The sequence below is a fragment of the Balaenoptera borealis genome (assembly GCF_965194805.1).
Source record: "Balaenoptera borealis genome assembly, chromosome: 7".
Classification (NCBI taxonomy): Eukaryota; Metazoa; Chordata; class Mammalia; order Artiodactyla; family Balaenopteridae; genus Balaenoptera; species Balaenoptera borealis.
Genome location: NC_138864.1, coordinates 81,272,705 through 81,298,805, shown reverse-complemented (window position 1 = coordinate 81,298,805; position 26,101 = coordinate 81,272,705). Strand labels below are relative to the sequence as shown.

General features: G+C 36.6%; 1 protein-coding gene and 1 pseudogene across 7 annotated transcripts in view; one reads left to right on the top strand and one right to left on the bottom strand.

The window, feature by feature from the left end:
• The window catches only part of TAX1BP1 (Tax1 binding protein 1), an 85,064-nt gene that overhangs the window by 32,748 nt on the left and 26,215 nt on the right, over positions 1–26,101 (bottom strand). For 4 of the 6 annotated variants that reach the window (XM_082397948.1, XM_082397949.1, XM_082397950.1 and 1 more), the window contains 6 exons: positions 11,422–11,570; positions 11,222–11,312; positions 3,871–4,056; positions 1,857–2,081; positions 1,122–1,268; positions 639–762 (listed from right to left, as the gene is read on the bottom strand). In XM_082397948.1, the coding sequence (XP_082254074.1) occupies positions 639–762; positions 1,122–1,268; positions 1,857–2,081; positions 3,871–4,056; positions 11,222–11,312; positions 11,422–11,570 (922 nt within the window). The remainder of the gene's footprint in view (positions 1–638; positions 763–1,121; positions 1,269–1,856; positions 2,082–3,870; positions 4,057–11,221; positions 11,313–11,421; positions 11,571–26,101) is intronic. The other 2 variants (XM_082397952.1, XM_082397953.1) reach the window with 1 other exon arrangement.
• LOC309631540 (endoribonuclease YbeY pseudogene) lies at positions 11,577–26,098 on the top strand (annotated as a pseudogene). Its single transcript has one exon. The product of its transcript is annotated as an endoribonuclease YbeY pseudogene (transcript).

Sequence of the window (26,101 nt, the reverse complement as noted above, 5' to 3'; positions counted from 1 at the left end):
AAATCTTTAACAAATGGTGAAAAAAAAGACATTAGGACAAGTGAAAACCTAGAGTTAATTTAAATTTTCATGTTGTTCATGTATTCACTATGTCTCTCTAATCTGTTCTGTAAGTTAATAAACTCATAAAATATTTAACTTATCCACCAACAGGTACATTAATGAGGAAAGTACCCTAATGATCCAAAGCAGCCAAAACAAAACAAAAACAAAAAAAAGGCAAGAAAGAGAGAAATGTGAATAGAATTAAAGGGATTTTTAAGTTTTTCCCCACAGAATTGTACAATTAGTGCCATAAATGGTTCAGAATTCCACAGTGTTAGAATATTAATTAAAAATTCAATTCTTGGCTCTCTTCCTATAGATCAAATACTATAAGCATTTGCACTTACAAACACCAGCTCATTTGATTAACCATGCTCACGAAGATAAATACTAGTTCACACTCACATTTTGTATATTCACCACATGCATGACTGACTTTTAGACCTTTACTTTCCCTTTGCCTCAATCCCTCACTTAGAAGGATTTTTTTTAAAACCTCCCTAAAATTCTGACACATGGAACAGGCAGTATAAATGAGTATAAATACTTTTCAAGGCAGGACACTTCATACAAAAAGTCTAAAAGATTTTTACCTGTAGAAGGTGGTGGCTTTACATCAAGAGTAGAGGCAGTAGTAGCTGGGTCTGTGTTTATTGAGGCATCATTCACTTTCTGCTGACTCCCAATTTTCTTTGTGAAGACACTATTGTTATTAGCCTATTCAAAATGTTAACAATCAATGGTTAAATGAGTTACATTTCCCTCCTTCAGCAACCATGTATCATATAAATAAATCCTGAAAAGTCCACAAAGCTGCTGTCTTAAAGGCCAACAAAGACTAAAGTTACGCACATCACTTTACTAACTGACCTAAATGTTACAAAACAGAACATTTTATTTCTCCAACAAATAAAAATTCCAGATTTAAAAAAAATTATCACTACAATATTAGGCCAGTAATGTGAAATGAAGCAGAGAGAAATTATATTCAAAGGGTATAACATTATAAATTTGATTTGTAAACAAAAATATTGATAAAGGAATTATTTTACTGTGATGAATTCAATTATTCTTACTGATTGGTCTGAAAGTTTGTTTATTTGTTTTTGGAGCCTCTGGCATTCCTTGAATTTTTCTTTATAATGATCTGCTGCCATCTGAAGACGAAGTTTCAGATCTTCAACTTCTCTTCTCAGTTCGTGTTCCAGTGTATCAGTCTTTTCCTAAGAGAGAAATAAACTCTTCCTCTAAGAGAAACATAAAAATCTCATATCTCATAATGTAGTAGTAAATCCAACTTTCTTTTCACTTTTTTCTTTCTGGCTCTTAATTTTTATTTGTTTTGCAGTTTTGGCTACAGAGTCACATTAGGTCTCCTAACAAATCCAGCTTTATATTCCTAGGACTAAGGTTCATTAAAAAACAAACAAACAAACAAAAACAAAACACTTGAAAAGAATATTCTATCTCCTGAGAAGCAAGCATACCCTGTTAAATAACCATAGTACCATTTTATGCAGCTAGTAAATAAGAAATTCTAAACAAAGCAATATATACCTCATATCAGAAAGTTTAATTAACAATAATAGAGCAGTTTTTACTAACGATTAGGAATTTGCTTACAGAAGTTTTTTCTTAAAGCCTGCATTAATTTCAACCCAAGAAGTTACAATGACTAAACAAAATGAATGGCAATTTAAAATTCTGTGACCAGGAATGTGACCTCAATTATTTTAACATAACTCATTCTCTTTCATAAGTTTATCGTCAGTTTTTGACTAAAATGGAAATTCAAAATTAACCCGCTTTACCTGGTCTTTTCTCACAGCACTTAGTTTAAGCTCTGCCACTGCATCAGCTAACTGCTTTTTCACTCTCTCATTTTCCAAGCGTGCAGTGTGCAGATCTGCCATCGTCTTATCCCGCACATTTACAGCATCGCTAAGTTCTTTAGCCAGAAAGACAGCTTCTTGCCGAGTTGCCTGAACCTGTTCCTCTGCTTTACGAAGTTGCTCCTTGAAGAAAACTGTATCTTCCTGAAGAAAGGCAGATAAATATATTTGTAATTAAACCATTCAAGTAAAAAACAGAAGCAGAAACAATATATTTATTCCTATTTCAACAGATCTAAAATTTTAAATTAAATATTGCTTTTCTATTCATGACTTAAAGTATGTATGTCTATAAAAAATTTAAGATGTGACTTTGTTTTAGAGACCCCCATATAACAACCCTATGCATCACTACTATCACTTTATACGTGACAAAACTGAAGTACAGGAAGTCAGGCAACATAACCAATGCTTAGCTAAATAGGGACTCGAATGGAAGCTTCTGTCCCCCAGAATCTCTCCAGCTAGAACTACTGACCCTCATTTTTTATGATAAGCAATAAAAATAATTACAAAAACTTCTTTGTAACTCCAAAAATGTTGGTTAAAAAAATGTTTCCTATGATCTAACCTAAAACATATCCAATATAATATTAATATACCATTACATATTACTATGAAAACATAGCACACTTTTTAGTTCTAAAAGAAAAATATTGATATGCAAATAGCAAAGATGAGGCCCTGGGAAAATGAAAAATAATTAGCACCTCTTACCAAACCTAGAAGTATCTTTAAAAAGTTAAAATTGCCATGATAGGGCTTCCCTGGTGGCGCAGTGGTTAAGAATCTGCCTGCCATTGCAGGGGACACGGGTTCGAGCCCTGATCTGGGAAGATCCCACATGCTGCAGAGCAACTAAGCCCGTGCGCCACAACTACTGAGACTGCGCTCTAGAGCCCACAAGCCACAACTACTGAGCCCGCGTGCCACAACTACTGAAGTTCGTGTGCCTAGAGCCCGTGCTCCACAACGAGAGAAGCCACCGCAATGAGAAGCCTGCGCACCGCAACGAACAGTAGCCCCCTCTCGCCGCAACTAGAGAAAGCCCACGCGCAGCAACGGAGACCCAATACAGCCAAAAATAAATAAATAAAATAAATAAATTTATTAAAAAAAAAGAAAGCAAAAGCAAAAATACATGTGGGACAATTTGAATGTGGACTAAAACTATATACGAGCATGAATATTATCATATCAATATAAAATTCCTTAGATGTCATAATGGTATTACGGTTATACAGAAGAATGTACTTGTTAATAAGAGAGACATGCTAAAGTATTTAGAGTGAAATGTCATAATGCCTGCAACTGACTTTCAAATGGCTGGGGTGGGGAGGAGAAGGCATATAAATGGGGGAGATAAAGATAGCAAAATATTTAAGGATATATATGTATTCATTTTTCTGTTCTTTCAACTCTTCTGTAAGTTTGAACTTTTTCCAAAAAAGAAGCTGGGGGAGGAAAGATTAAAAATAAAAACGGGGCTTCCCTGGTGGCGCAGTGGTTGAGAATCTGCCTGCCAATGCAGGAGACACGGGTTCGAGCCCTGGTCTGGGAAGATCCCACATGCCGCGGAGCGACTAAGCCCGTGAGCCACAATTGCTGAGCCTGCGCGTCTGGAGCCTGTGCTCTGCAATGGGAGGGGCTGCGATAGTGAGAGGCCCGCGCAACGCGATGAAGAGTGGCCCCCACTTGCCGCAACTGGAGAAAGCCCTCGCACAGAAATGAAGACCCAACACAGCCATAAATAAAAATAAAATAAAATAAAATAAAATTAAAAAAAATTTTTTTTAAATAATAATAATAATAAAATAAAATTGAAAACTTCAAAAAATAAAAAAATAAAAAAAAATAAAAACGACCATACTGTATACGTTTAATAGAGATAATATTTTACAACCTTCAAATACATTATTGCAAAAGTACTTACCTTAGTTGAGGTGGTAAGCAAGAAAGCCCTTTGTAGATTCTCCTTTTCAGCCAAACAGAACTGCAGTCTGCTAATCTCTTCTTTGAAATGAGTAATCATGTTTTCTTTGTTCCCATCTAAATTCTTTAAAGTCTGGACCTCTGACACAAGCTTGGTATTTTCTATTTCTGTATTCTTCAAATGTACCTGAAACAGTGCTTGAAAATGTCAAGAATATTCTTTCTAACTCTATAACCTAAGTTACTCAAAGTTTAAAATATTACTATTTATCTCTAACCCAAACATGATCCAAGAGAAGGGAAGACTCACTAGACGAGAAGTCAGGAGACCCAAATTCTGCCAAATGACTAGCCAAGTACGTGGGAGCAGAACACAGCTTTTCTGAGTTTTGTTGTTGTTGTGTTAGTTTTCCAAAGAGATTAATTCTAAGGTCTAACACTACCTGATCTCTGAAGTCTTTTCCTTTGATGATTTTAAGTTAGTTCTCTTTAAAATTACAAATAAACTTAGTTGTTCTTTTGCGGAAACATTATGTTACAGGCATATTCATATATAAAGGCATGACCAGATTCTGGAAAACTAAAGGAATACATTCAAGAACATCTTAAGCAATTCAATTTTTTGCTTATGAAAAAATACTATGTCATTTACTTCCTGTGTGCCTAAAAATATATTTGTTGATTAATTAACCCAACTATATTGATTTTTCCAGGAACTTTGGCTGCTGTTGTTCATAGCATATATACAAATCAAATTCCATAACTGAAATTATAAAGAGTACAAGTATCTGGTTTCCACTATAAAGAGTATCTTGCTTTGGTTAAGAGCATCAAAGAGAAATGAATTAACATACTTCTTGCACTTTACTCTTTAAATGTATGGAATGCTGAAGACTAATTCCTGTTCACAAGGATAGCATATAACTCCAGATAATCTAAAGGCATCAGCAGCCAAGACCTTTGCAGCATCACTTTAAAAACACTACCCAATTTTCATAATCATCAGCTCATGAAAGCATTTTTTACCAACCCCTCTAAATTCTGTTAGGCCAGGGATGGGTCACATGATCCAACAGGGGTTACAGCAGAGAGGCAAAGGAAACTATTTGGTTACTCATGAGAACAATTTGAAAGGGAAAGTGTTTCTGAGATTAACAGTATAGTAGGTCTTATCACACTTGGTAAGTGGAATCTCCTTGCCAAAAAAACACGCAACAAATATCCCTAGGGAAGTTTTACTTCCAATTTTCGGGATACATGCATATAAATGAAATACTGTTCAGGACAGTGGGAGGTTGGGAGAGAGTGTATTCAAATGGAAATTTCAGAGTCACTTTGATCCCAACTGCTAATTCTTACAGAAAACAGGCGATATTAGCACACTGTAAAAGAATAAACCCCCAAGACACCTCGTTCTTTCCCTTCCTCCCTCCCAAGTCTTATGCAAAGGACTCGTCATTCAGGTGTACAACAGAGACACACAAAATCTTTGCAGAAAGTAAGAAAAAAGGAATATAAGGAATAAATAATTTAGAGCAGTAAAAGAAAAATAAATTCTGGATTTACCCTAAAATGTACTTGTCAACCCTCTACAAAACATTGAAAGTACTGTTTCTCAGGATAGAAGAGAGAAAAGAAAGGCAGGATGGAAAGGTGACAGCTTCAGGGAAAAGTTTTCCTCTTTCCAAAATAAGTCATTCTAATTATCATTACACCTCTCAAGCATCAAACCAGGTAAGTAAAGTAAGTAAATGAGGTCCTGGTTTACTTAGGACCTTCTTAAACCCTTCCCGATACTAACCAGTATACCTTCAGAATTCATTTTATTTATTATTGAATTAAAATGACTGAAAACATAGACATTCTATTTACCTAATTATCTCTCACTGTTCTAACAGAGAAACAACATGGAAAGTACTTAATTATCCACAGAGAAATAATGCCCAGGCCTTTTCCTGGCACAAAACTGAAACATTATCACTGAAATTCATGGTAACATTAAATAAAAAATTATTACAGATGCAAAATCTTCATTTAGTTAAAAAATCCTTTATAACTTTAAAAAACTGCATTTGGAAGTAGTTTGCAAAACAAACAAAAACAAAACAAAGACACTGTATCCAACTGTATCAATTCTTTCTCTAGATATCTGTATTACTTCCTTTTTTCACAAAATCTTGTTCAAAAACCAAACATTATACCCTGGGCACTTTTCTTTAGAATCAAACCATAAAATCATCCACCAGTGAGTCTTCACTATTTTCCTTCCTATTCTGGGGGAGACACACACACACACACACACACTCACGCTCTGGGGATGGTTGTTCCAAGAAACAGAATGGGTATAACCCATGACATGCAAAATGTTCCTATCTATGCTCTGCAATGAGGTGCACAGTGGACTCAAATTTTTTTATTTTAAAGGCAAAAAATTTTAAAGACTAAAAAAACATTAACCATCCCCCAAAATAAGAAGGAAATTACTGTAGCTTTGTGGTACAGTTTGAAATAAGGGAGCATGACACCTCCAGCTTTGTTCTTCTCAAGATTGTTTTGGCTATTCAGGGTCTGTTGTGTTTCCATACAGATTTTAGAATCATTTGTTCTAGTTCTATGAAAAACACCATAGATATTTTAATAGGGATGCACTGAATCTGTAGATTGCCTTGGGTAGTATGGTCATTTTAACAACGTATATTCTTCCAATCCATAAGCACAGCATATCTTTCCATTTGTTTGTGTCATCTTTAATTTCTTTCATCAATGTCTCATAGTTTTCCCACTTACAGGGCTTTTAACTCCTTAGATTTTTTCCTATTTTATTCTTTTTGATTGTAAATGGGATTGTTTTCTTAATTTCTCTTTCCGAGAGTTTGCTGTTAGTATACAGAAATGCAACAGATTTCCGTATATTAATTTTGTACCTTGCAACTTAACCAAACTCATTGAGGAATAGTAGTTTTTTGGTGGCATCTTTAGGATTTTCTGTATATAGTATCATGTCATCTGCAAACAGTGACAGTTCTACTACTTCCTTTCCAATTTGGATTCCTTTTCTTTCTTTTTCTTGTCTGACTGCTGTGACTAGGACTTCCAATACTATGTGGAATAAACGTAGTCAGAGTGCGCATCCTTGTCTTGTTTCTGATCTTAGAGGAAGTGCTTTCAAGCTTTTCTCCATTGAGTATGTTACAATGTTAGCTGTGGGCTTGTCATATATGGCTTTTATTATGTTGAGGTATGTTCTCTCTATACCCACTTGAGGTTTTATCACAAATGAATGCTGAATTTTGTCAAAAGCTTTTTCTGCATCTACTGAGATGATCATATGATCTTTATCCTTCAATTTTTTAATGCAGTATATCACATTAACTATACTTTGTATATTACAAAGCTACAGTAATCAAAACAGTATGGTACTGCACAAAAACAGACACATAGGACTTCCCTCGTGGTCCAGTAGTTAAGACTCCAGCTTCCACTGCAGGGAGCATGGGTTCGATTCCTGGTCAGGGAAATAAGATCCCGCATGCCTCGAGGCACACCGCCCCACCCCCCAAAAAAAAAACTTCGGGAGTTCCCTGGCGGTACAGTGGTTAAAAATCCACCTGCCAATGCAGGGGACACGGGTTCAATCCCTGGTCCAGGAAGATCCCACATGCCGTGGAGCAACTGAGCCCGTGCACCACAACTACTGAGCCTGTGGTCTAGAGCCTGTGTGCCACAACTACTGAAGCCCATGCACCTAGAGCCTGTGCTCCGCAACAAGAGAAGCCACCGCAATGAGAAACCCGCACACCGCAATGAAGACCCAAAGCAGCCAAAAATTAAAAAAAAAAAAAAAAAGACAGACATATAGATCAATGGAACAGAACAGAAAGCCCAGAAATGAACCCACACTTATATAAACAATTTATCTATGACAAAGGAGGCAAGAATATTACAACAGGAAAAAGACAACCTCTTCAATAAATGGTAATGGGAAAACTGGACAGCTACATGCAAAATCATCAAACTGAACTACTTTATCACACCATATATAAACTCAAAATGGATTAAAGACTTAAATGTAAAACCTGAAACCATAAAACTTCTAGAAGAAAACATAGGCAGTATGCTTTTTGACATCAGTCTTAGCAATATTTTTTTGGATGTGTCTCCTCAGGCAAGGGAATCAAAAGCAAAAATAAAACAAATGGGACTACATCAATCTAAAAAGCTTTTGCCCAGCAAAAGAAACTGTCAACAAAATGAAAAGGGCACCTACTGCATGGGAGAAGATATTTGCAAGTGATATATCCAACCAACATGGAGTTAATATGTAAAATATACAAAGAACTCATACGACTCAACATCAAAAACACAAGCCCAATTAAAAAATGGGCAGAGAACCTGAACAGACATTTCTCCAAAGAAGACATACAGATGATCAACAGGCAAATGAAAAGGTGTTCAACATCACTAATCATCAGGAAAACAGAAATCAAATACCACCTCAATGAGATATCACCTCACACCTGTCAGAATGGCTACTATCAAAAAGACAACAAATAACAAGTGTTGGCAAGAATGTGGAGAAAAGGGAACCCCCCTGCACTGTTAGTGGGAATGTAAATTGGTGCAGTCACTATGGAAAACAGTATGGAGGTTCCTCAAAAATTTAAAAATAGGGACTTCCCTGATGGTCCAGTGGTTAAGACTCTGTGCTCCCAATGCAGGGGGCACAGGGTCGATCCCTGGTTGGGGAACTAAGATGCCACACAGTGCGACCTTAAAAAAAAAAAAAAAAAAAGTTAAAAATAGAACCATATGATCCAGCAATTCCATTCCTGGGTATTTCTCTGAAGAAAACAAAACACTAATTTGAGAAGCTATAAGCACCCCTATGTTGCAGCATTACCTACAATAGCCAAGATATGGAAGCAACCTAAGTGCCCATCAATTTTTTTTTAAATTAGAGTATAGTTGCTTTACAATATTGTGTTAGTTTATATTGTACAGCAAAGTGAATCAGCTATACGTATACAATTATCCCCTCTTTTTTGGATTTCCTTCTCATTTAGGTCACCACAGAGCATTGAGTTCCCTGTGCTATACAGTAGGTTCTCATTAGTTATCTATTTTATACATAGTGTCAATAGTGTATATATGTCAATCCCAATCTCCCAATTCATCCCGCCTCGTGCCCATCAATAGATGAATGGATAAAGGAGACGTGGTGTGTACATACATACACATAAACACACACACACTGGACTATTACTCAGGCATAAAAAAGAAAAACCTTGCCATCTGCAACAACATGGACAGACCTAGATGGTATTATGCTAAGTGAAATAAGTCAAAGATAAATATCATATTATTTCACTTACATGTGGAATCTAAAAAACAAAACAAATGAACAAACATAAAAAAGAAACAGAGTCACAGATGAAGAGAACAAACAAGTGGTTGCTGGATTGCGGGGGGAGGATGAGAGAAACAGGTGAGGAAGATTAAGAGGTACAAATTTCCAGTTACAAAATAAAATCAGTCACAGGTATGAAGTGTACAGCATGGGGAATATAGTCAATGATTATGTAATACCTTTGTATAGTGACAGGTGGTAACTAGGCTTACTGTGGTGATCATTTTGAAATGTATAGAAATATCAAATCACTATGCTGTGCACCAGAAACTAAATTCAGTTGTGTGTAGGTCAATTAAACTTCACAAACAAACTCGTGAAAAAAGAGATCAGATTTGTGGTTACCTGAGTGAGGCAGAGGGTGGGTGGGAGGGGGGAATTATGAAAGTAATCAAAAGGTACAAACTTCCAGTTCTAAGATAAGTAAGTACTAGGGATGTAATGTACAGCATGATAACTAAAATTAACACTGCTGTATGTTATATATTGATATGAAAGTTATTAAGAGAGTAAATCCTTAGAGTTCTCATTACAAGGAAAAAAAATCTTTTAGTTTATATCTATATGAGATGATGAATGTTCACTAAACTTACTGTGGTCATCATTCCATGACGTATACAAGTCAAATCATTATGCTGCACACTAGAAACTTACACAATGCTACATGTCAATTATATCTCAATAAAAATGGAAGAAAAAAGAGGTGATCCTCAGAACAGATTTGGAATTTCATACTTGGGTACCCAATGTTGGTATCTAGCTTATCAATGTATATAAATAAATGAATAGTTATTTTTTAAAGAGAAGGAGGAAAAAACCCACTGGTAATACAATAAATCATATTTTAGTTTCTTAGTGCAAATTGAGACTCTCAAATACCGAATATATGCAGAGTTTTATGTTTTACCTTTAATATATACCATATTATCAATATATAAATGAGTACTGTCCTTTTCTAATCTAATAAAGAGATTGAATCTATCCAAATAATACTGACTTAGCTCAGACTGTTCTTGAAATTCCTCATCTGGAACTTCCTTCAGGAACTGCTATGAGCCACTTAAAATAAGTAAGTCCCAATACGCATCCACAACATTATTGACAACTAAAGCTCACTACCCTACTTCAGAGTCACTTAAAAAGGGAAGGAGGAAAAACTTCAAAAGGTGAAGATTTGTCAACAGGATCTTTTTTAAAATGACAGTCTCCGAATATTATTCCAAAAGGCAAACTCCAAAACATGATCATCACTGAAGTAAATTAATGCTCTCCTTAAGGTTTATACATTCTTAAAAGGGGAAAATAATTAGTTGCACAAATTCTGATAAACAGGTATCTTGTTACCATTACAACTCTTTGACTTATTATACATTACCTGCTAAGTATCTAAAACACCAGCAATTTAATTCCCTGAAAACTAACTTTTAGGGACTATACACAATGAGGTAGCTTTAAAATATACTCCCAAAACCTTTGATTCTCCTCTCTTAAAGAAGTGGAGCCTAATTCCCTTCTCCTGTGTATCAGCTGGAGTGACTTGCTTCTAATTAACAAGATAAAGAAGAAGCATCAGCGTACAACTTGGAGACCAGGTCATAAAATGCACTGACTTCCTCCTTGCTCTCTCTTGTATAGCTCACTCTGAGGGAAGCTGGCTGCCATATTGTGAGAACATCCAAGCAGCCACTGAAGAGGCAACATTCCAAGAAACTGAAGGGCCTCCTGCCAAAAGTCATGTGAGTGAGCCACTTTGACAGCAGATTCTCTAGTTCTAATTGAGCCTTTAGCTGACTGCAGCCCTTGCCAACATCCTGACTGCAACTACACAAGAGACCCTAAGCAAGAACCACTCAGCTAAGCTGCTCCCAAATTCCTGACCACTAAGTTTTAGGGTAACATGTTACACAGCAAAAGATAACTAATAAAAATGTAAAGAATAAATTACCTTATAAAGTTCCTTCTCATCCTTTTCTGTCTTCAATTGACATTCAAGCTGTTCTCTTTCATATTGTGCCTTTCTGAGTTTGTCCTTTAAACTGAGTTAAAGTCAAATAACGTTAACAATAACTTTTAACATAAGCCAAAAACAACTTTCTAAAAACAGTTTTAAAACACGAAGATACTTTTTTAAAGCATCGGGAATACCTGTCTAATTCAGTTTCTTTTTCAATCGCTTTATGTGTGACTGACACAATATCTTCCTCAAGCTGGAGGGCTTTGGATGTAGCATCATTGTATCTCTTCTTAAATTCTTCATTTTCCATTTTTAAACTTTGTGAGACTTCAAAAAGAACCTTACAAACAATAACAAAATATTTTGAGAAACACAGAAACATAATTAGAAATACAAATTTGTATATCTCTAAGAAATCTATTTATGCTTAAAAGTTTAATCCCACATTTGTCCCCTCGAAAGTTTATAAGATTAAAAACGAAACCTGAAATGGTAACATACATTAAACTTTTCAAATACTAAATTAAACAATTATTAACTTTTTTCCGGGACTTTTCACACACTGCTGATTTCACTAACTTCTCCACCAGAGGGCAGGCAACTGAAGTGAGGAAAAAATTTAAAAATTAGTCACTCTGCTTTTTACATCTCGCTTTCCAATGTTACCCCAATGACAAAACAGGTTTCATGATACTAAACAAAGTTAACACCAACTTCTTCTAGCATAAATCACTAAGTGCCACTGATAATTATACCAAAGCACTAAGTTAAGATATATGCCTAAAGCCATGTTCCTAAAGCTCCTGTCACTGTGATTCAAGAGGGCGGAACAAATATTTAAAGACACTGAAATGAATATGAAAGAGGTAGTAAATGTGATGAATTTCATTTTAAAATAGAATAGTCTACTTTAAACAGATAATTAAAAAATTTTTATCACATCAATTAAGACAATTAAGTAACTTATGAGAATCTGATCAAGCCTCTCCCTAAGCCTGTTTTATAATTTGTAAAATGGAGATAATAAGCCCTTTTCTGCCTCGTTTATAAAATTATGAGAACCAAATATAACAGCGCATTTGGAGGTTTCCACATACTTATGGGAAACTATACATCAAAAGAACTGATAAATTAAGACAAATTGCGTTTGTTAAAAAAATAATTTTAAAATTTAAAAATTTTAAAAGTCCCGGGTGGTACTAATGAAAGTACCACCTGGGACTTCCCCGGCGGTCCAGTGGTTAAGACTCCGCACTTCTGCCTTCCCTTGTGGCGCAGTGGTTAAGAATTCCCCTGCCAATGCAGAGGACACGGGTTCGAGCCCTGGTCTGGGAAGATCCCACATGCCATGGAGCAACTAAGCCCATCTGCCTCAACTACTGAGCCTGCGCTCTAGAGCCCGTACTCCGCAAGAAGAGAAGCCACCACAATGAGAAGTCCGCACACTGCGATGAAGACTAGCCCCCGCTCGCTGCAACTAGAGAAAGCCAGAGCACAGCAAGAAGACCCAACGTGGCCATAAATAAATAAACAAATAAATAAATAAAGACTCCGCGCTTTCACTGCAGGGAGCACGGGTTCGATCCCTGGTCAGGGAACTAGGATCCCGCATGCCCTGTGGCACAGCCAAAAAAAAAAAAAAGTACCACCCATCAACCCAGCAATGAAAACTAAAGAAAATCACCATTCTGCCAATTTAAATGTTATCAAATGTTACAAAGTATTTTTAAGCCACTTTGATTTTCATAAAGTAACAGCCAAATTTTTTACTTATAGGTAGAATATCACTTTAAATATCTTGCTAGAATATGAAAATTACTAAACTGCATCTAAGAACAACATAATTCATTAAGAAGCTTACCACAATAGAGGTCAGATACACTCTACTGGTTTTATTTTTGCTCAAAACAACTGTTTGCCTTACTGAATTTGCAACATAAACCAAAGACTGTTATGCAAAACTAAATGCTTTTCTGATTTTAATTCTACACAACACCAGAGAAAGCAGGTGATATTTATTTACTCCCTCTGCCATAATTGTTGTCACTATCCAATGATCCTTTAATATTTGACACATTTTCAGTATTTGTCTTGCTGATTTATAAGGTCAGAGAGGTTTCTAAATAGTTTACTTTTTTTTTTTTAATTTTTATTTTTACCAAATGCTCTCTTGGTACTGTGAGTAGGCTACAGATTTAATCCAGGTATTTCTTCCTAGGAAAAAGATTAGATTGCCTAGAGGCAAAAACTAGTTTCTGATTCTGCAATTAATGAAGTTCTATAGTGGGTAAATAGCATTCTAAAGAAAAGGTATAGGAGAATAACTAGAAAAGATTCATAAGCAACTAAACACAAAACATAAACTAACTGCTTTATCTATGAGTCAGTTAACCCTACAGTGAGTCACAAATTAATTCTAACTATACTTGAGAGTCTCGGAATCTTTTCTTGGTACCTATAAAAGCAACCAATAGCTTCTCAGCATCCAAGCCCACTGCAAAAGGCATGAAAATACTAAAGTGGGGATTATTCTTCAGGCCTGTAGCACTCATGTCTGAGTGAAGGATAACCATCTTCAATGTGTCTAAGTTTTCCTTAGCATGAAAATGACATCAAAGCCCTTAGTGTACATACAAATAACTAAGAGCCATGTTTTCTTTAAAAAAATAATGACATTTTTAAAACAGTAAAATCTACAACACAGTCTTTGAAAAACACTTGAAATTTGGAATAAATATTCATTTGGTCAGTATTTGCAAGCTATGTCAAAAGGGCACCATAATTCTAATATTAAAACAGAGAAAAACTTAAAGGGATGAGTAAGTCAGCTACACTGTGCACCAAGATAAGAACAGTAACAAAAGTGGGGGCAAAAGGAGATGAAGAGATTTGGGCATTTCAGATTCATGCAGCAGACTTCGCCCCCTCCTCCTAAATAGAAGGATCACGTCACCATGACCCACTATTACCAACTCCCCCAAGTCATAACCCTCAAATATGAACAACCAGATAAAAAGACTGTGAATCATCTATGTGACTAAACATGCACTAAAAATATCTTAACAACACATTTATTCCTATGTTAAATAAACACAAAATTAACTTTGACTGCAAATGAACATATGTAAAGAAACCAGACAATTATCTAGAAAAAAGTATGATGATATTCTGGATTCAAACATATACAGCAATAAAATTTAGTAAATTAGTACCTGAATACTCTAAATGGCAAATCATTGGCAAAAGGATTATGTCATTTATGGAAATTGCTAATAGATTTTAAAATAAATCTTACTCATTTGAGGTAATCTGGCTTTTCTCAAACACTGTGCTTCTTGAAATCAACTATAATGCCAAGCTATGTAGATAGTTATAGAAAATATAAATATATCTTCTCTGGTTCCTAGAAATACACCAAACAAAAATATAACTGACAACAATGTACTATAATAAACTATTTTCATGGCATTAAAATAATGTGCTAAAAGGCAAAATAAATAACAATAATAACTAGGGAATTAACTGTTTCATTAACATTGCTCCCATAAAAACAACCTGTTTAAGTTTCAGTTAGTTTTTTTTTTTAATATTTATTTATTTATTTGGTTGCATCGGGTCTTAGTTGCAGCAGGTGGGCTCCTTTGTTGCAGCTCGCCAGCTCCTTAGTTGTGGCATGCGAACTCTTACTTGCAGCATGCATGTGAGACCTAGTTCCCGGAAAAGGGATCGAACCCAGGCCCCCTGTGTTGGGAGCACCGAGTCTAAACCACTGCGCCACCTGGGAAGTCCCTCAGTTACAGCTTTTGTTTGTTTTTTTATTTGTAAACTTTTTATTTGTAAACTAACCTGATAGAAACCATAACTTACTTTTTTAGCATATTTCAATTTGCAGTACTTTAGGTCTCTGAATTTAAACAAATATTCATATAACCTCTTTGGTAATAAACTTCAAATTTATCTTAAGAAAACTTTATACTTTTATTCAAAAAACAACGGCAAAAAATTGCACTAAGAACATTTCCATGAAGGGACTTCCCTCATGGCCCAGTGGGTAAAACTCCGCATTCCCAATGCAGGGGGCCTGGGTTCGATCCCTGGTTGGGGAACTAGATCCCACATGCATGTTGCAACTAAGAGGATGCATGCCACAACTAAGACCCGGCTCAGCCAAAATAAATAAATTTTTAAAAAAGAAAAAAAAGAAAATTTCCATGGAGAATATTGTCCATATTCCAAGAGAGCAAAGTTTAAATACAATAAAATGTAATAAGAGCCACTTCTACTATCAAAAGTCTGCTATGAGCAAATACACTTAAATTCTACCTTTGTGAAACCATAAACAAAACGAAAAGACAGGACTTCCCTGGTGGTCCAGTGGTTAAGAATCCACCTTCCAATTCAGGGGACGTGGGTTCGACCCCTGGTCGGGGAACTAAAATCCCACACGCCATGGGGCCACTAAGCCCGCACGCCATAACTAGAGACTAGAGAAGCCTGCACACCATGACTAGAGAAACCCATGCGCCACAACTAGAGAAGCCCGCACACCGCAATGAAGAGCCTGCACACCTCAATGAAGACCCAGCACACGCACACACACACACACACAAAAACAAAACACAAAAAGGCAACCCATAGAATGGGAAAAAATATTTGCAAACGATGCAACCAACAAGGGATTAATCTCCAAAATATACAAACAGCTCATGCAGCTCAGTATCAAAAAAAACAACCAAATCAAAAACTGGGCAGGGAATTCCCTGGTGGTCCCAGTGGTTAGGATTCCATCCTTTCACTGCCAAGGGCCCAGGTTTGATCCCTGTTCAGGGAACTAAGATCCTACAAGCCAAGCTGCACAGCCAAAAAAAAGACAGAAGACCTAAATAGACATTTCTCCAAAGAAGACATACAGATGGCCAAAAAGCACATGAAAAGATGCTCAACATCACTAATTATTAGAGAAATGCAAATCAAAAGTACAGTGAGGTATCACCTCACATCAGTCAGAATGGCCATCATCAAAAAGTCTACAAATAACAAATGCTGGAGAGGGTGTGGAGAAAAGGGAACCCTCCTACACTGCTGGTGGGAATGTAAACTCGTACAGCCACTATGAAGAACAGTATGGGGGTTCCTTAAAAAACTGAAAATAGAACTACCATATGATCCAGCAATCCCATTCTGGGGCATATATCTAGAGAAAACCATAATTCGAAAAGATACATGCACCCCAATGTTCAATGCAGCACTATTTACAATAGCCAAGACATGGAAGCAACCTAAATGTCCACTAATGGAGGAATGGATAAAGAAGATGTGGTATATATATATACACACACATACATACATACAATGGAATATTACTCAGCCATAAAAAAGAATGAAATAATGACATTTGCAGCAACACAGACAGACTTAAGAGATTATCATACTAAGTGAAGTCAGAAAAAGAAAAATATTATATAATATCACTTATATATGGAATCTAAAAAAATGACACAAATGAACTTATTTACAAAACAGAAATAGACTCACAGATTTCAGAAACAAACTTATGGGGACATCCCAGGTGGCGCAGTGGTTAAGAATCCGCCTGCCAATGCAGGGGACACGGGTTCGAGCCCTGGTCCGGGAAGATCCCACATGCCGTGGAGCAACTAAGCCCGTGCGCCACAACTATTGAGCCTGCGCTCTAGAGCCTGCGCGCCACAACTACTGAGCCTGCGCGCCACAGCTACTGAGCCTGTGCTCTAGAGCCTGCGAGCCACAACTACCGAGCCCGCACACCACAACTACTGAAGCCCACGCGCCTAGAACCTGTGCTCCACAACAAGAGAAGCCACTGCAAGGAGAAGCCCACGCACCGCAACAAAGAATAGCCCCCACTTGCCGCAACTAGAAAAAGCCCGCGTGCAGCAACGAAGACCCAACACAGTCAAAAATAAATAAATAAAATTAAAAAAAAAAAAAAGCTTATGGTTACCAAAGGGGAAATGTTGGAAGGATAAATTAGGAGTTTGGGATTAACATATACACAATACTATATATAAAATAGATAATTAACAACGACCTACTGAAGACCACAGGGAACTCTACTCAATATTCTGTAATAACCTATATGGGATAAGAATCTGAAAAAGAATGTGTGTGTGTGTGTGTGTGTGTGTGTGTGTGTGTGTGTGTGTGTATATATATGTACAACTGAATCACTTTTCTGTACACCTGAAACTAACACAACATTGTAAATCAACTATACTCCAATATAAAATAAAAATTAAATATAAATAAATGGTTAAAAAAAATTCTAGCTTTACAAGAAAATTCCAGATCCAAAGGATTAAATTTTTTTGGTTGGAGTAGAAAAAGGAGAGGGAAGAAAGGCTACAATTATATCTACAAATGTCTAAATTATTTCCTGAACATGTACACATTCCACAGACAAGTAATTTTTAATGTTGGGTTTCACATACGTTTTTAAATAAGAAGAAAAAATTTAGGATGGTATAATTTTACTTATATAAAGTTGCTTTTTTAATTAAAATTGAATGATTTACATTATACCAGATCAATGCAACAGAAAAGAGACCCAGCAATAAACCCATGCATATGTGTTCAATCAATCTATCAGTACAACAAAGGAACCAAGAATATACAATAGGAAAAGGGTACTCTCTTCAACAAATCGTCCTGGGAAAGCTGGACAGCCACATGCAAAAGAATGAAACTGGACCACCATCTTAAACCATACACAAAAATCAACTCAAATGAATAAAAGACTTAAATTTAAGACTTGAAACCATACAACTCCTAGGAGAGAACACAGGGGGTAATAAGCTCCTTGACCTTGGTCTTGGCAATGAATTTTTGGATTTGATACCAAAAGCAAAAATAAACAAGCAGGACTACATCAAACTAAAAAAGGTTCCGTACAGCAACGGAAACCACCAACAAAATGAAAAAGCAACCTCTGAAATTGGAGAAAATGTTTGCAAATCAAATATCTGATAAGAGGTTAATATCCAAAATTATATTTAAAGAATTCACACACCTCAACAGCTGCCCCCCCCAATAAAAACCCCACAATCCAATTTAAAAATTGGCAGAGGAACTGAAAAGACATTTTCTTCCAAAGACAACATACGAATGGCCAACAGGCACATGAAAAGGTGCTCAAGGTACATGAAAAGGTGCTCAAAATCTGGGAAATGCAAATCAAAGCCACAACGCATATCAGCTCACACCTATCAGAATGGCTGTCATCAAAAAGACAAGGGATAGGACTTTCCTGGCAGCACAGTGGTTAAGAATCCGCCTGCCAATGCAGGGGACACGGGTTCGAGCCCTGCTCCGGGAAGATCCCACGTGCCGTGGAGCAACTAAGCCTGTGTGCCACGACTACTGAAGCCCGTGCTCCTCAACAAGAGAAGCCACCGCAATGAGAAGCATGTGCACCGCAAAGAAGAGTAGCTCCCGCTCGCTGCAACTAGAGAAAGTCCACGAGCAGCAACAAAGACCCAGTGCAGCCCTAAATAAATAAATAAATAAATAAATAAATAAATAAATAAATAAATAAATAAATAAAGACAAGGGATAACAAAATACTGGTGAAGATGTGGAGAAAAGGGAACCCTTGTGCACTGTTGGTGGAAATGTAAACTGGTGCAGGCACCATGGAAAACAACACGGAACTAAAACTATACCATGTGATTCAGCAATCCCACTCCTGGGTATGTACCCAAAGGAAATGAAAACAGGATATGGAAGAGATTTATCTGCACTCTCATGTTCACTGCAGCATATGCACAACAATCAAGATAAAGAAACAACCTAAATGTATATCAGTGAGTGAATGGATACAGAAAATGTGGTATATAAATACAATGGAATACTATTCAGTCAGAAAGAAGAAAATCCTGCCATTTGCAACAACATGGATGGACCTTGAGAGCATTATGCTAAGTGAAATACGCCAGACAAATACTGCATGGTATCTACTTATATGCAGAATCTAAATAAAAAGTCAAATTCATAGAAAAAGAATAGAAAAGCGGGTGCCAGGGGCTGAGGGGTGGGGGGCAGGGAGGTTGATAATAGGGGACAAAGTTTTAGCTATAAGATGAATAAAGTCTGAGGATCTAATGTATAACATTGTGACTACAGTTAACAACACTATACTGTATAACTGAAATTTGCTAAGAGAACTTAAATGTTCTCTCTTTCTTTCTCTCTCTCTCTCTCTCACACACACACACACACACACACACACACACACACACACACACAAAGGATAAATAGGGGAATTCCCTGGCGGCCCAGTGGTTAGGACTCCGTGCTTCCACTGCAGGGGCCACGGGTTCGATCCCTGGTCTGGGAACTAACATCCCATAGGCCATGCAGTGCAACAAAAAAAAAAAAAAAAGGATAAATATGTAGTTGAAGATGTGTTAATTAATTAGATGGGAGGAATCCTTACACAAGGATTCCTTTCACAATCCTTTCCTTTATACATATTCAAATCATCATTATGTACACTTTAAATATCCTACAATTTTGTCAATTATACCTGAAACTGAATGAAAAATACTCAATGCTACAAGTCTTGTGAAACAAACTATAAAAAATACTTCATGTACCTAGGGGCAGGACAGGAATAAAGATGCAGACATAGAGAATGGACTTGAGGACACGGGGAGGGGGAAGGGTAAGCTGGGACGAAGTGAGAGAGTAGCACTGACATATATACACTACCAAATATAAAATAGATAGCTAGTGGGAAGCAGCCGCATAGCACAGGGAGATCAGCTCAGTGCTTTGTGACCACCTAGAGGGGTGGGGTAGAGAGGGTGGGAGGGAGACGCAAGAGGGAGGGGATATGGGGATATATGTATACGTATAGCTGATTCACTTTGTTATACAGCAGAAACTAACACAACATTGTAAAGCAATTATACTCCAATAAAGATGTTAAAAAAAAATGCTTCATGTTACACCTCTGTATTAGTCTATACAAGATTATGAGCTAGTTCAAAGTATATAAATATATTTTAGAAACAAAAGATTATGAATTTCTGAAACTATTACTTAGCAAATCAGGTGCAAAATGAAAGTAATTGGCTTTAAAGAAACGTATTGCTAAATACATTAAATTATGCATTAAAATTAAGCCTTTGTGTCTTCTCAATAATAAACCGGTAAAAAAGAATTAGAAATTCAATGATATCCTAACTTCAAAATTGGTTTTTAGCAATTCTACACATTAGATATATATATATATAAGCAATCGGGGCAATCCATACATTAAGCAGTTTAAATGCCTTAAACTACCTCTGTCCAAAACCAGGTATCCAACGCAAGGATAAATAAAGCCAAAAATATAAAGATAGTTGAAGAGGTCCACACTAGCCAGAGCCACCATCATAATGAGAGATCTTTCATGTTCTCTCACTCCTAGACCTATGATAACTCCCAAATGCCTGGTGATGTCTCAAGGTACCCTACCTAGTTTGTGAAACTTAAGAACCAGAACAATATGAATATATACAATAGTTCATAACACGCTCCTCATATTGTTTAAGCAATATTGACTTAGTACCCACAAAAGAAATTGGTTTTAAAATATCTTGAAGTACATCTTAAGTTACCAATATTCAAGTTAAGAATATAATTTATGTTATGAAAAAAACTCAATTCATAGTTTAGGCACCAAAAAATCATAAACTAAACTAACTAGAAAACTTAACAGGATCACAGCACATTTTAGTTCTACTTGGAAAACAAGATTCAATACCATTCAATTTTCAGTCTTCTAATTTCAAACATATATCTAGTTTTCAATCTTCTGATTTCAAATATATATCTAGCACTCCAAAACAAAAACAAGAACACATGGAATATACATACAACCTGCTAATTTTTACATAAGTCTAATAAATGTAAAGTTGGGGGTTAAAAAAAGACTAATACAATGGGATATTATGTGACATTAAAAAGAACTGCTGACACATAATCTAAAATGGGTGAAGCTTGAAAACATTGTAAGTGAAGCTAGTCACAAAAGGCCACATATTATTCCATTTGTATGCAATGTCCAAAATATGCAAATCCATAGAGACAGAAAACTTAGATTAGTGGTTGCCTGGGACTTGTGGGAAATAAAGAGTGACGACAAATAGGTACAAGATTTCTTTTGGGGTGGGGCTCCGGCCGTGATGAGCTTGGTGCTAAGGAACCTGCAGCGGGCGGTGCCCCTGAGGCGGGCGCGGCTCCGCGAGAAGGTGCAGGTAATGCGGAGAGCCCTGTGGGTGCAGAGGTTCGACCTGGGGGTCGTCTGTGTCGACAACAGAAAGATTCAGCCGATTAACAGAATCTACAGAGACAAAAATACCCCAAGAGATGTGCTTTCATTTCCATTTCATGAGGATCTGAAAGCAGGCAAAATTCCCCAGCCTGATTTTCCAGATGACTATAATTTAGGAGACATTTTCCTGGGAGTGGAGTATATCTTCCAGCACTGCAAAGAAAATGAAGATTACTATGACATCCTGACTGTGACTGCCACCCACGGGCTCCGTCACCTGCTGGGCTTCACACACAGCACGGAGGCCGAGTGGCAGAAGAGGTACCAGAAGGAGAAGCAGGTTCTCGAGGAGCTGAGCAGGCACAAAGGGACCAGGTTTCAGCCCCTGAGCAGGGGCCTCTTCTGACCGAAGAGCCACAGTGTGAATGGAAGGTGGACCACCCCCTCGGGCCCCAAGGATCAGGGGTCCCCCACGCTGAGGTCCCTGCTGGCCACTGCTGTCCTGTGGGACTGCGGAAGTGCCAGCCCTAGCAGGTGCTGAATTTTATGAGTGGAACCTGCCTCTTAAAACACTAGAGGGCTTCCCTGGTGGCGCAGTGGTTAAGAATCTGCCTGCCAATGCAGGGGACACGGGTTCGAGCCCTGGTCTGGGAAGACCCCACATGCCGCGGAGCAACTAGGCCCGTGAGCCACAACTACTGAGCCTGCGCATCTGGAGCCCATGCTCCGCAACAGGAGAGGCCGCAACAGTGAGAGGCCCGCGCACCGCGATGAAGAGTGGCCCCCACTTGCCGCAACTAGAGAAAGCCCTCGCACAGAAACGAAGACCCAACGCAGCCGAAAATAAATAAATAAATTTAAAAAAAAGAAAAACACTAGAGAAATTTCCACTCATTTCTTTGTTCAGGACACAGGTAGGTGTGTTATTTTCAATGTTGTAAATAAAATAGTTCTAAGTGCTCAGAAAAAAAAAAAAAAAGATTTCTTTTGGGGGTTCTAAAACTAGGTTATGGTAATGGTTGCACAATTCTATAAATATAATAAAAACCACTGAATTTTATACTTTAAAGTGATGAACTTTGGGGGTATGTAAATTACATCTCAACAAAGCTGTTTTTAAAAAAGATCAATTAGATAAGCCCGCAGCAGTAGGTATAGTGTGCCATTAAGAACACTGGTATAGTATACAGTGTGATTAAGAGCACTGGCTGGAGCCAGACTGCCTGCCTGCACCACTTATATAAACTGTTCAATTGTAGGCAGGTTAAGTAACCTACACTTCATAGTATAAAGAGAGTTAACAGACGTAAAAACACTCAGAATAGCACCTGGCTTACATCAAGTATTATATGAGTTACTCTTATTAATCAGCCTTTTACAGGAGAGAAAAATCCACACTTCTTTGAAGTTGAACTAAAAATGAATGTAAAAATTATCCTTAATGAAAATTGTTACTTTTTAAATTTAGAGTATACATGGATAATGGAACATATATATCACATTAAAATAATCTAGGGGAAATACAATATATAATTTATAGCTCTCAATTTATAAATATTATTTGGTTTCAGTTTTAATCTACTTTGTAATCCTACCTTATACCTTCAAGGAGCCAACGTTAAATATAATTAAAGGCATCACTTATACCAATTGGTTTTGATAATCTTAACTTGTCCAATTCTTTTAATTTACAAAATGAGTGTTCCCTCTAGTGGCATTTTACAATGAGAAAAGTCAATGTTTACAAAAGATGGAAGATTTTATTTATAAACATTTAATTATTATAAACATTTAACTGTTTTAGTATTTGTCAAGTATTGAATGGGTAATGAGTTAATCATATTTTATAAAACAATGAAAATGCAATATATTTCTTCTACCATGAAGAAACTGAAGTTCTCTACAGATCATTCCTAGTATACTATTATAAAATTTTAAATGAATTGTAAATATCTTAATAGTCCTTCAGATATTCAGAGGGTATATACTCATACCTCAAAGAGAAGCCCTTTAGAACTATTATATGAAGATTGTTTTTTAGAATTCATACCATGGAATAGATTTTAAACAGATGCCAAGAAATGTCACAGATTTTAGAAGCCACGCAACTAACCCAGGTTTGAAAGTTCCTGAGCTGTTCTAACTGCCCAGCAGGCCTCCCTGATTAAGATGGAGACTATAATTTTGGAAGTAAAAAGCAAATTCATAAAAAACTACAAGCCCCACGACTAGTAACAAAGAAGAACTCTCTCTCCTGGCAAGCATGTTATTTTATCCCCAGAAATAAGCAGTTGCCAAAATATAACTCATAATTGTTTATATATAACATTATACAAATATTATCAATACTTTTAAAATCTGGGGAAAATGTTGTCAATTTCTATTCCTCTTGGATGACACTCTTCATATTTTAGTTCTTCCTTGATGATTCTCTGGTCTATCACTATGAAAATTAATACAACAATAGCTACTTAAAGTTAGTGAGCATCTATTACGTAACCAATACCATTCTAGGTCCTTTTATCACCATTTTCTACAGTACAACATATTTTTAAAAACCACTTCCACATACTTCATCTTCCCAGAGAGTATATTCCAATGGAAGGATAGCAGCAAGGAAGAAGTGCCTTTCAAGATTAGTGACTGTCATCAAGATTTATGAGTTGCCATAAAAACTTCCAAAGATCTCTTCTGGGTACCACAGCCACAATCTCCTACAGATTTTGCTTCATTAATCCCTTGACCTCAATCTACCACTTTCTCAACCAAAGTCTGTCAGAATAATCTTTAGTCTTGTCTGTAGTGCTTAACCCCTTGTCACCTGGACAGCAGAGAACCTGAGACTGTTTAAATCTCAGCTAATACTCAACTGAACCAGAGAAATGGCCTAATGTACATCAGTATTTCACGCAATTGAAGGCCTCTCATTCTGCCATTCCTACTCTCGCAAATCATCCTTTCTTCCCTTGGATTTCAAGGCGATCAGAGTCTAACTTTAAAGGCCATATTTCAGGGTATTCTTGATCTCATGGGCTAAGTTCATGCTGTAATGGGCCACTTTGGAAAACTATCAAATCCAGGTACAAACATCAAGAGAAATGCGTGAAGAATAGAAAGAGAAGGGTAAGAATTATACAAAGGATAGCAAAGGAGTTATAACAATTGAATTAAAAATTTAGCTGAATGTCCTAACGGTCAAGCTAGGCACATACAATGAGGTTTTATCATAACATTTGTAATATAATATTTGGTACACCTGCTTAAAAAGTTCAAACTTAAAAAGTGGTTCCTTGGACTTCCCTGGTGGTCCAGTGGTTAAGACTCTGTGCTTCCACTGCAGGGGGCACTGATTCAATCCCTGGTTGGGGAACTAAGATCCCACATGCCCCACCGTCACCAAAAAAAAAAAAAAAAAAGTGGTTCCTTACCCAAATAAAGTATCTTACTCCTACTGTAGGATACTCTTACTGCAGGACTGCAAGTATTCCCCAAGAGTAAAATTGGGGGAATAACTATATTTTAAACTAAAAAGGCTAACGGTAATAAGGACAGAAGACTTTACAGATGTTTATAAGGAGATTCACAACTGTATACATTGCTATACGTTACGTTTACCCTCTAACTCAAATAAGCAATCCTCAAACAAACAGAATGAGGCTAAAGAAATCTTTTCAGTTTGAGCCCTATCTGTATATCATCTCTGCTCAGGTGTGCAATATACAACCACTTCACTGGAGTATAAAACCTACTGAGAATCACTGTACTAATGGTTCAATGAACAATTATTAAGCAACTGTTCTAGGTCTTGCTGCACAAAAGAAAAATGGAACAGACCCCATCCCTAGGGAACAATAGATCAATCCTGTCAATGGACATTAGCATATCCAACTGGTTACAACATATGTGAGACTGTGATATGTATAATCATAATCTGTGCAAGTTTGTCAAAACTAACAAATTTTCTTATGAAAATATTAAATAAATTAGGTGATTGTTTTTTTCCATTGTTTTTGGTTACTGACTTAAATCCATTTGTATCTCTAATCAAGCCACACTGTTTTACACTTATACTTCTTTTTTCTTAGATTAAGAAATTGTGCCAATTTTTAGTTAGGTGGTTTTTAGTATAATTTATTGCATTTCTCACATCAAGGATTTCAAAATTCTAATATTACATCTTATTTCACTAAATTCTACTTTTTAGAAAAGTAATTTTAACTACTTTATTCTATTCTTCCCTTTATTCAGTGTTTATCATTCCTATTTGTATTTCTAACCCCTCTCCCCAAGGTCAAGCAAGTATTCTACAATTAGGTGTAAAGCATCTAGAAACAGTTGTCGGGGACTATGTCACAAGCCTGATACCAAAAATCTACAGGTATTTTAACCATTTACAACATAAAAGAGGCTATGACAGAAGGGTGATAGGCTCTGACCTATTCTCATACAAACATCTATCTAAATGCTACTTTTTTCAACATGTGGTCTTCACTCATTTTAACTGGTTCAGTTCCTGAAAAAAGTGGGTTTCAGACAATATACTATAACTCCAATCAGTTACATAAGACACAACT